At 39.1% G+C, this 12,480-nt stretch overlaps 1 protein-coding gene across 5 annotated transcripts in view; it reads right to left on the reverse strand.

Moving 5' to 3' along the window:
- The window catches only part of raph1a (Ras association (RalGDS/AF-6) and pleckstrin homology domains 1a), a 136,498-nt gene that overhangs the window by 22,695 nt on the left and 101,323 nt on the right, over window positions 1–12,480 (reverse strand). For all 5 annotated transcript variants that reach the window (XM_069196334.1, XM_069196333.1, XM_069196337.1 and 2 more), the window contains 4 exons: window positions 11,603–11,680; window positions 8,216–8,375; window positions 2,742–2,863; window positions 77–142 (listed from right to left, as the gene is read on the reverse strand). In XM_069196334.1, the coding sequence (XP_069052435.1) occupies window positions 77–142; window positions 2,742–2,863; window positions 8,216–8,375; window positions 11,603–11,680 (426 nt within the window). The remainder of the gene's footprint in view (window positions 1–76; window positions 143–2,741; window positions 2,864–8,215; window positions 8,376–11,602; window positions 11,681–12,480) is intronic.

Genomic DNA, 12,480 nt, shown 5'->3' on the forward strand with positions numbered 1-12,480 from the left:
TAGGTATGTCACAAGGATAATTCATGCCCTCCTCGTGGACAGTCTAATAGCAGAACTTGTATGCATGCAGTTTTACCTCCAGTAGCGCTTCCTTGTTCCTGTCTGCCATTTCAGAGGTCTCCTTCTTGCCCAGTAGGTAGTTCTGTCATTCACAAAGAGAGTCACGCTAATCAGGATGACACGCAAAAACACTGCACCTCTCTCTCTCCACTAACAAGCCTGTCCAGGACTCAAGCCCTGCTTCAGAAGAAAACAAGATCAAGGTCACAAACGAGCAGTCATATGATCCAGCTAGTCTGTTGGGTAATTATTTGATCCAAGGATCTTCACTTGAAAAGCCAGAGTTAGACCTTCAATAACTGGTGCAGACCAACACCCTTCTCCCACAACTATTAGGGTAAAGAAGCAAAAAAAGTTCCTCATCTCCTTGCACCAGCAAGAACTTTGAACACATGTATCGGGTCCACTTGTAGCCTACTCTGTTCAAGACTAAAAAGGTTCAGTTCCTTCAGCCTGTCAGTATAGGACATTCCTTGAAGTATCTGTTTGCTGTACTCTAGACTGATTCCTGGGCAGCAACATTTTCTATGTAATATTGTGATCAAATCTGTACAAGGCATTCTAAATGAGGCCTAACTAGTGCTTTATACAATTTTAACATTGCACCCATTCATTTGAATTCTACGCTTTTAACTACAGTATGTAGCCTAACATCAATTGCCTTTTTTATTGCTTTCCCTACCTCTGTGCCTTAACAACGTAGGAATAACCGTTAGCTCTTGAAGTAAACTATTTTTAATACACTCGGCATGCCCTGTAAAGTCCTGTGAAATGCACAAGCAGACTGGCTGCTGCAAGGAAATTTGTTATTTCATCCCTAGAGAGCTGCTTGTACTTCTCACCTAAAAAAAGAAACTATAGTTAACGGGAAACAAGCATCTTAACACTATAAATGTGCAGAATTCCCAGCATTCCCCCAGGGCAGAATCAGCTCCTGCAAACTGTTACATTCAGCACAAAGTACAGAATAGCCTATTTTAAAAAAGCTGTGTCAGCACAAGTGAGACGTTGTTATGCGTCATAAATGGGACACAGTAGAACCTGAAGACAGCACAGTACTGTAGAGAGTTTCGCAGGTCAAGTCCTTCTGCCTAATTCCAGGTCCCAATCCTCTTCACCCTCCTAAGTGAAGCAAACAGTGCTTTTGAACAATGTGCCACTCGGGACAACTTTAATAACACTACTAACAATGCTAACTCATATTTATGTAGTACTTATCATCTGTGAAGACACAGATAGGTCAAAAGAACCAAATATTTGTAGTCATGACCACAAAGGACTATGATGGGATCAGCTTAGAGTCAAGAATTCCAAATCCTCAAAGGTAGAGACAAAGGCAGAGCAATGGACTCCAGGCAAGCTTTATTTATCTGTTTGACCTCACTACCATTTATCAGCCTAACTAGATTGAGATTTTCGATATCTGCACCATATTGTTTTTATGAAACATCTGAATCTAAGATATGTTTTCTTTACCCTTCTCGGTTCACTTTTGCTGTAATTCACTGAAAGCAGTATCAATCGACATGCCAAGAAAATCCAAGTTATTTGTTTGCTGGAATTGTTAAACTCTATTATTATTTCCTTTTATCCTAGGGTGGCAAATTTAAGGATTTTAAAACTCATATGGTTAGGTGCTGCGAGACTACTACCAAGAGATTAACTCCTCTCGCTTAATCCAAGAAAGTATTACTCCATCTGTAGTGAAAGGCCATACAGATCACTTTTGGATTTTATGCGGCTTGCATATAACACAGATTAATTATACTGTTCTTTGAAAGATACAATTTGATACAACTTTGTTAAAACATAATATTCCTCCTGAAATTAATTTCAGATGCTTTTGTTTCATAAAAATATGAGGCATAACATTAATAAATCTGTCAGCTTCAGAATGTTTAGAATCCCTATAAACCACTCCCTGGGTAACTTGGTTTAGGACAGCATAAATGTCTCATGGTGTATCTACAGTGAACAAATATGTGAATTCAACATTTTGGAAATGTAGCAAACCAAAGTATTACACAGCATGATATGATTCTACTCAACAGCTGAAAACCTACAACTTTAAAAGGAACAATACAAACAGGAAAAACAGACACAGTTAAACACAAAAAAAACAGAAAAAAGAGCAGTTCTCTGGATCCCAAAAGGACCGCTCAACAGAAATGCTACAGGTTTTCTTGAAGGCTAATACTCAATTATTTACTTATTTTTTGTGCATAATATGATGACCTAGTTTTATAAAGACTGGTAAAACATGCAGAAGAATTAGTTCTCTGCAGCTCCAGATCTGCATTTTCCAATCATTATACAGACTGGGCTAACTTGGAGGAATTCAAAAGAGAGAACTGAGGAGGAATTATGAAAGTGGTTTTCCTGTACATTAAAGTTACCCCACTTATATAATAAAAATAAAAAATACAATTTGATATCATAGTAAAATGACTGCTTGAATTCAGTACATTTTCACATTTAATAAAGTATAAAAATCAGAAAAAGATCAAAGAAAGGCTACAGAGACAGATATATGTGAATAATGTGACACCTTGCTAGGATGAATCCATTTCCATCTTTCTAATTGGTTCAAACTCTACAAGCTATTCCTTTACGCCAATTTCATTCTTTGAGTAGCTCAGCTGGTGAGATCATCCATTAGGCCTTCACACCTGCCACCTCACCTGTGGGTTCTTAAACAAGGCGTATTTTTCGATCCTCTCGATGAACATGAGCTTGTTCTGGCTGTCTCTCGTCCAGTTCTGCAGATTCTCCACCAGATTCTCATGATCTTCAAAAATTCTCTCTGAGGTAATTGAAGGGGAACAAGAAATTAGTTGCAGTCTGAATTTCTGGTCATGTTTTTAAATTGTTTCAGGTTTCAAAGAACTTGTGCTTTACAAAAGACAAATTAAATCACTTAACTATGGATCCGTGTTAAATTCTGAAAATTATTATACGCGTCTTGTTTTCCGTCTTTAATCTAAAAGAGTGTTTGAAGAAGTAAGGTACTGGAGTTTCTAAAGACTTGAGGCTGGTTGGCGATGACGTTGGGAACAAGGAGCCGTGCAGGTGAAAAGCTCACATTCTCTTCCCCCTCCCTCCATCTTTTAAGATACCCCTTATACCTCGTTCCATAAACCTCTGAGACAGTATGCTTGGTCTCATAAATAAAAAAGATCACAGACACGTAAGCCATCCCACATAAAAATGTCACTGGGCTTGCTTTTCCTGAACAATCATAAGAGCATTACTGATCATCCAGAATCCAGGAAAGAATGAGTAACACTGACAGCTATCAAGCTATTCCCAGATTCACTGGGAATCACAATTCCTCTTTTCCTTTCACCATTACCTTCTGTACATGCACCCCTATCATCTAGTTATAACAAGGCAAAGCAGATCCAGTGCTGCTTTGAGACGATTATGACAAATACAATACTTTGCTCTTATAATGGGCCATGCAGCCTCCAAAGGCTAATAAGAAAATGAAAGAAAGATCTATATGATAATGATAGCAATCTGCAACTGTTGTCCAAAAGATAGCTGAATTGCACATTACTGTGAATAATCAAACAAGTAAAAGCCCAAACTCAGTTACTTGTCAAAGCCATGTTTTTTTGATTGATTGCACGAATAGTTTTATTCAATCTTTTCAGAACCAAATCTGGATTTGAATAAAATAGTTTTCCAAATGCCCCCCTCACCTCCCTTTTCCTTTTTTTTAACCACTTACTGTTTTGGACAGTATATACAGAAAGTGTATGCAACATGGTTTTCTTGTGTGCGCATGTAGAATTTGAAGGAAGCTTAAATGCCAACTTCAGTTGGATTAAGGGATTTGTCCTGAAATTTTCATCAAAAGCAGAAGCTTTTGAAAAAGGAAGCAATTTGTTGCACCCATTTCTAACCACAGCAATCTTCCTCTTTTATAGCATCTATAAACCTACCTCTATCAAACTACCTGTGTGGTTATGATAAAACACAATACTGGCCAACTAACATTAACACAATGAAAGAATTCATCTGCATTGTTTAACTGCAGTCCACATTTCAAGGATTACAGCCTAGCAATTTATTGAATGCATTTCATACCTTCTAAAACCCTGTGCAGGATTACGTCTTTCCTATTTCCACTGCTCGTAAATTAAGATGATATAGCTCTCAATTCTATTTCAAACTTTAAAGAAATGAAACTGGGACAGGTTGACGAAAACAGCTTGGACTGGTCAGCATCAACACTGAAGGAAGATTGATTGTATTTAAAGCCAATCGTTTGAATCTAGCTGGTGCAGTTCTCTCGGCTAACTGATCTCTCCAAACGTACTCTTACTCTTTGATCACCACAGATCGCCACAGTAGCAAGGGAGCAATCTGGAAGGAAGGCACAGAAAGATTACTTTATTTTGGCTTCTACTGGAACTGAGTCTGAGGTCTGAAACTTTCTCTCTCCATGTTTTTTTTAGCATTTGAATTTTGTATTTTAATAACAGAACTTTTAATACAGTATGTATACTGTGTGAGTTTGAATGAAAAAAACTTTTGGCATACAGTATGTTCCCAAGAAGGAGGGAATTGATTTCCTTGCTTAAGTTCGAAGCTACAGTGTGTTGGATGTAGTAGTTTCTAGAGTGAAGTGCTCTGGGATCTTTTGGATCTCATTAGATTTACTTGGATCTGGGTAGCCACTGATTTCAAGGTCCGCAAAGTGCAAGTTGCACTGCGAGTTGTTGGTTTTATTGCACGGCTACTTATAAAGGAGTGAAGATTTGAGAAAGCAAAAACCTTTATTGAAACCCAAGGGCAGACTCTGAAATTGTAGCCTTAAGAAGCAAGTGATGTCATTCAGGGAAGGAAGCTTAACAATTACTATTTGTTTCCACTGCAGGATTCAGGCACATGTTTGTACTGGCCAGCAGGAAGGTCTGCTTTAGAAGGAAACTGTGGTGCTCTTTCTCTTCAAATTGGGAAATTCTGAGATTTTATTTTGAATGCCCCCGTCAATCCTATACTAACAGTACAAAACCAGAGGCATAGTTCAGAAATAAAATCACTAGGAAAAACAGCAGTCACAATACTCACTCTTACCAAAATACACACAGGGAAAGTTGTTAATGTCATTTTATGTGGTTAGAGAGTTACCAATATCCTTTCCAGAAAGATTTTAAGTAGACTGATGAGTAATATCCATTTGGAGAAGAGAAAGCTTGTGCTTTGAAAAATATTTTTTTACGGCTTGGTTTAGTCACTGTTAGAGCTTGACTTATTATTAATACAGCCCATTGCGATGAAAATACAGTAGCTGGGCACAATCAAGGCATTATGTCTTGTGTTTATCTTTCCTTAATCTGCTGATTAAAACAATTAATGTAAAGTTTGATTTGGTCTTGTTTTTATCTGCAAAATGAAGTGCTGCAAAACCTAACTCCCATTTAAAATTCACTAGTATATTAAAATATAATACAACATATGCAGGGACAGGTGGCTCTCCTGATACCAGCCCCAATAATTATGGCTCCAGATTACTTGCTGCGTTTTTTTAGAAATGACACAGAATGGGAACTTTTTTAAAGTCTGCATGTGCTTTCTTGTTCTTCCCTTTTTTATGAAGCCAAATTCGATTGTGTGCCGTAATGTACTGTACCTTAACCAAGACACCAAGCAGTTTTTTGTATTAATAAAACACTATTCAAACATTCCACAGTTGACTGATCCACCAGGATGCTTCTCACTGTCAGTGTGACCTAATCTGCCCCCTTGAGTTGTCAAATATCACACATGAAAAGAAATTGAGAAAAACTGCAGCACATAATACTTCATTATTCGAAAACACTCCAGCAGCTACTGCTGAGGATATACAAGGAACCCTACTGGTCAAATTCAGATGAGTTGCAAATTATGTTTGCAGTAGTACAGGGCAATATTTATGTGCTACATTTTAGCAAACATGCAGTCGTGAAAAGGTTTAAGGTAATTAGGAGTTACAGTAGGAGTTCCTCATAGTGACACTATTGAAGAGACCTGAACGAAAACAGTTTTGCAAAAAGAGAATTCTTTGATAAATACACAATGCTGAACTGAATCTGCCGGCTTTTACAAACGTTCACAAGTGGCCATTTCAAATACCACCACTGAGGTGTTGGTTTAATTTAAAAGGTCAGTTTTCTTTGAATAGGAAGCTTTCGGCTGGTCTACCCCTTGGCTAAATTAGTTCCGTACATGTGGACAGTTTTCAGTCTCTGGAGAGGTTCTGAATTACTAGGACCTGATGGAACCTTCACTCTGTGAACCATGGAAATGTAGGTTAACTCTCATGCGTGACTGCATCAGGCCTACATTGGAGACTTGCTCACGCCAGCACAAGGGCTCAGAATCATATCCTACCCCACTGACAAGGAATGGTGATTATATCCTGGTAAATCCTGCAAACTGGCTGTTTCAGGATACATGTTTCAACTAAGAGCATGTACTGTATGAACTGTATGAAGCATGTACTGTATTGAAATGCTTCGGGAGGCTTTTGCAAATTTCTGTTTTAATCATGGGGATAAAACAGAGCAAATGTAATTTTGAGAGAAGTGGTTTTAGAAAGGCCGTGCTGTGCGATGCGTGATTTTCTTTTAACCCTTTCCAGGAGGTATGCGCTTTTATTTCATTTGTAAACGTACTGCATTGTGGAAAATCATAAGCAACTATCATTAATTTCATGAGGTATGTTCCAAGACCAAAGCCCCGGATTTGTATAAAAGTGCATAATAAAACAGATGACTCAATCATAAAGCAATTTTAGCAAAACAGTTAGTTATTTTACAACAACGGAACACACCTGGCAGAACACCGAACAGCAAACCTTACAACCCATCAGATCTATAGCTGGAGATCTATGAGATCTTTGCTCCTTTCCAGACTGGAATGGAAGCAAAAACATCTACAAAAAAAGGAATAAATCCCTCAGATATGGTGTACTCTTTCCTTGTGTCTGGGTTTAGAATTGATGAAGCAGATGGTCTACACACTGTATTCATGTAACCTTGGGAGCTGGAGTGAGGAAGACTCCTGACAGATATGGGGCATCTCTAGTGTTTTCAAAGCTGAGCACTTGAACTTTTTTCGTAAAGAAAGCCACCATAAAAGACAAAACAAACAAGTACAAAAAGTGAAAGATCATCTCAATTAATCTCTTATCTCTGATAAGGTATCAGTAACATCAAATCAAACCATGTCAGCAGAACTATGAGTTGTTGAACGTGCGCTGACAAACGGCAAAAGCTCTGAAATGGCAACTTAATAACATTCGAAACAGTCATTTTAATGTAAGAAGACGGCTGAGTGATCCACTGAGATCTCTGGAACTTGCCAGTTAGGTCTCATTGACCTACACATTGTTCCAGATATGCACGGAGATATGATCTCCTAAACTTTTTACCTCTGAAAGTTTGCAAGGTTAATTCTGAAGACTACGTTTTTGGTTATGACAACCACTGTGACCTATCTTGAAAATAGCCCTGAAGTGGCTGCCTGCCTGCATAACCTACCTCTAGATACACCATCGTGACTTCTATCATTTCTAAATAGACATAATAAGTGGTAATCGGTCGATTCAATTATTGGTGCTGGATAGCAAAAACATCTACAGGAAAAGATTAAACCCCCCCCCAGTTATGGTGTACCCTTTCCTTGGTGTCCTGCTTTAGAAATGATGTAGCAGATGGTCTTCACACTGTACTCATCGTGACCTTCCGAGTTCGCGTGAGGAATACTCCTGACAGATATGGGGCATCTCTAGTGTTAGTTACAAACTCGAAGTTACACTCTCTCGCATGGGGCTAATCAGCTGGTAACTGGGTTTTTGGTAGCACTTTAAGGAAGCCGTTTTAGAACTTTTCTTGTTTGAAATGTATTGAAGACTCTGCAACTATCTGCTTGAACAGTTTTTAGACGCACAGACGCCAGGAACCCACTTGTATAAGGGTGGAGACTGGTGCAGTCATAATTTTTGTTTGTCTCCTTCAATTATGGCTCGGAGGAAGAGTGGGATGAATACGAGAGTAGTGTACACTCTCAAAAAGATGAGGAGTGAACATTCTCCAGTGTCACCACTGAGAAGTTCTAAATATACACTCAAATGCTGGAAAGGAGCAGAGTGCGCTTCACTTACCCATCTGTAGCTCTGGGATGGTTTCGACTATGGCCCAGTCAGGGCTATATCCACAGTGGGACTTGTCCAGCAGGCTGTCCAGAACCTGTCGGACTGTCTGCCTTTCATCCACCATCATGGTTTTCGAGCTCTCGTCTGACATGTGCACCCTGATCACCAGCTGAGGTGGGAAGAGAAGTCCGGAGTCACAACAGATTAGTGAGGATAAAAAAAAAACAAACCAATACAATCGCTAACAGTCCAGGTTGCGGTATATTGCCACAGGGATTCTGCAGGGTCTTCGTGAATTCCTTTATGTACTGTAAATCAAACTGTTGAAAAGTATTTTGATCCTACAGAAAAGACATGACAATTTTGCAAGTACAGTAAATCTACTAATATTTATCAATCTAAATACTTGTCAATGGAAACAGACTTTCCGAGGCTTAAGTTATGACCCTAGATCTTAAAGCAAGTAAAGGCTAGCAATTGTAGAGAGAACAACAGAGTACAAAACTGCGATTTTCTGGTTTAGAAAGGCCTTTAGAGGCTCGACACCTACATCATTTTAAGCTAAAATTATTTTAATCTGAAACATGGGTGCATCTTATGTAAACGGAATACTTTAGTTATTTTCCTAAACTTTAAAATTCTAAATAAAATCTATGCAATACAAATGAACATACAGTACTGTCAGATTAGTTTTGTTAAAAGGATATCATTTACGATTGCCACAGGGATTAAGTTAGTTAGCTCCTGTATGGAACATCTAAAGTCAGATTTAAAGTCACACTTGAATCAGGACTAATGATATCTTCATTCATTAATTGAAAAACATTATAGCATAACCATGAAACAAGAAAGTCTTTTTTTGCATTGGAAGCGTACTTTACTCATCTGAATGATATACAGAACACTCATCAAGTAAAGCAGTTTTTTTTGTTAATTAACTTCATCTTTGCTTTAAAGGTGCACAGCTTAATTAAAAGGAATATCAAAAACCAAAATGCCCCCCAAAAATGAAGGAGTTGCATGTGAAGTAGGAACTGGGGCATTTTGGAAAAGCAGTATAGGTTTTCCTTGGCAACCAGATGTGTTACAGTATGTTCCTGAAAACCTCAGCAGTTGGTAAAAACGTAAGAACAGGTACAGTATATGGGAAATATATGTTCACACCGTGAGCATGCACCTAAGCACTACACATTCTCCTCTTTACATGCTTAAATGGTGTGGAGCTGTAAAAAGACACTTTTTAAAATACATTTTAGCAGATGACAGATTACAACACATTATAATGCAGTAAAATATTTCAGGCAACACAGATGATTCTGTACTGCTCAGCACTATGTTGATGCCATGCTTCCCTGGTAAAAGATTAAAATCTTCACTATAGCATTCAGGCCAGAATAGAAGATAACACTTTTTAAAAAAAAGGATCAGAAAAGCACACCAGGACAGGGCTGACTTGCATATTTGTGCTTTCTTAATGAGGCCAAGGCTGTTAAATGTCTGTTGATGGATTTTTAAAGACGGCTTAATCTTGAGGAAAGTGATCAGTGTCAACCTGATTAAAAAGCAGAAGCCTTTACTTGGTAAATCTTTAATCTAGGCATGCAGGCCTCTTCCAATAGCTCTCTAAGCAGCCTCGCTTCTGACAGAAAAACAAAGCATGCATTCTTGTACGTTTCTTGTTCGAAGCCCAGAGCCCAAAATATTATAATAAATTCAGATTATGTTATCTAATCGTTAAGGAATTAAAAATGAATTGAGATCTTCCGGGAGTCCTCCTAAACTGAATTCCTGAACAAGGGATTACAGAGATAATCGGAAAGATCATTTCTCCCCTCTAATATAGTCGTTCCACGGTACTCAAAATCTCCATGGAACAGATGACTGGACATGCTTCCAGGGGTCATTTCATCAATTTAGAGGTCGGCTGGCTCAGGCCATGTACCGTCATCAGGAATGGAGGGCGGGGATGAAAAGTTTAAAGCCCAGATGACAGAGTTTAATCTCCAGATGCAGACTTCCTCAGGAAAAGTGCAATTAACGACGCGATTTTCAGATAGTTGGGTTTCTGAACGGGTTGCCACTGCTACGTATATATATATACTGTATATGCAACTGTATACAGTATGTCACTGCTATAATATATTATAAGCCTGTATATATAACCGATCAGCACTAGAAAAGAGTGGAAAAGGTTGTCCTTTCAAGATACAGAGTGGAGCCAAGAAACCATGTGAAGATTAGAAAAGCCGTGTTACACTCATAGCTGTCGTCCGCAATGTAGGAGGGCAAAAAGTATTAACTTTCATTTTTCAATACTTGATGCAGAATTATTACTGCCGAGTCAGCATGTAGCTAACTGCAATGTCCACCTAGTGTAAACTGAGGCTTACCATGTCCTTCCAGTTTAATTCTCTCTGTACAAATAGAGAGCTATATTTCTGAGTGCGATGATTAATGTGGAAATCCCCTTGCGGTCTTCTGCCTTTGTGTTTTAAAGCTCAAGAGCAGAGAACTAAGGCACTATTAACTGTGTCCACCTTGTATAATTTGTCCACAATAACAGCCGCTCTTTCGTTGTGTTGACCTATTTACTGTATTTGGATTTTGCTTGTATTACAGTAAGTCTATAGTCCTGAAAGGCTGTGGCCGTTGTCACTGTCCTGCTGCAGCACAGGGAAAGAACTCCCTTCTAGAGCATGGAAGCACTGGAGCCGATCTGCAATTTTGACTTGGTTATAGCTGAGTGTTGAAGAAAGAAGGTGAGTTAATTTATTCAAGTACAATACACTGCAGACATTGTATAAGACTATAAGATATAAACATACAGCAATGTAATCATCCTGCACTCGTATCTGTGACACCACACGTCGTGAGGTATGATTCTGTTTGATGAAACAATAAGGTATTTTTGACAGTTTTCAACAATTTGAAAAAATCTTGATCACAAAGACTTTTTTTTAGCAGAACAGTTTCTGTGTTATTCTCATCATTGTTGGAAATACAGGACTTGCAATTATCCAGTCATTCAGACAGACTGAAAAACATGCCCAACCATCACGATTGCCAAAACTACAGAATGAGAGCCTGGGCTCAGGGTTCCTTTTTTTTGTTTTTGTTTGCGATTAGAGCAGAAATACCCGATCAGTTCCTACACTATGCACGTCTTTAAAAGCACATACAGTATACTAATAGCCTTCTTCAAGGGAGAACAAACCTGTGATGTTTCCGTATTTATAGAACTGCTTTCACTTGCAGTGTATGTGGGTTTTACTTTGTAACTCCCCATATTAAGCTTAATTGCAGTAGTTATATGTGGGTTTGTATTCACTCTACTATACATTTTCAACCACAATAATCTGTGCAAACACCAGCATGAACTTTTTGTAGGCCCCTCACCTTCTTGACTTGCGCTTCTTTGATCTTCTCCAAAGCCACACGGATCTTCTCTGCCTTCAGTTTGGCAGCCTGCTCCTCCTACGGACGTACAACACACAAGATTTAAGCGGAGTGCCACAGCCACCAGCGCCTGAGATTTCCTGGCACAGACATGGCTGAAAGAATTCAAAGAGGGAATGGCTTTTTTCCCCTGAGTATGGTTTGTTTTCTCATTAGCTACCACACACACACACCACAGCCAGAAGTGATTCCTTACAATGTGCCACTGGGACACAGTGTCCAATAGTGTGTCCCCATAAAAGTGACGATGTGCCTTCGGCATTCACAGAGCACACAGCATGACACTTACCTGACGTTTCCAGCACGCCGCCATAGTAAACCCTCTTTTACCAAGCAGTGTTTCTCTGGACTTTTTTTTTTTAAAGCTGCTGACAGTCACTCCGAGTGCAGAAGGCGAAGCTTGTGGCACTGACCAATATACGCGGGGGGTCTATAGAACACCCTCATGTTCTTAACCTTTTAGAGATGGCTGTTAGACATTCTCCCCTCCCAGGGATTTCGTGAAGCAAGCGCAAACCAGTTTTCTTCCTTCGAGAGAGCTGTTCCAGTAGAAAAGAGGTCCACTGCTGCCCAGAAAATCCAGAACCGTCCTCAATTAAAAACTCCAACCTTCCTCCCAGCATTGGTTGTAGTGTACTATCCCGATGTTTGAAGTTTCAGACGATCGTTTTTTCATGCCTATTTATTGCTTTGAGAAGCAGCTAGGTTACCCAGCCATAAATATGCCATGGAAACAAGCCTGAAATTGCCCTTTGTCTTCCCAGGGAAAAAGCAAATAAACACAGGTACACGGCTCTCCCTTTCTTTCGTCAGTGAGG

The sequence above is a fragment of the Lepisosteus oculatus genome, chromosome 12, assembly GCF_040954835.1.
Source record: "Lepisosteus oculatus isolate fLepOcu1 chromosome 12, fLepOcu1.hap2, whole genome shotgun sequence".
NCBI lineage: Eukaryota > Metazoa > Chordata > Actinopteri > Semionotiformes > Lepisosteidae > Lepisosteus > Lepisosteus oculatus.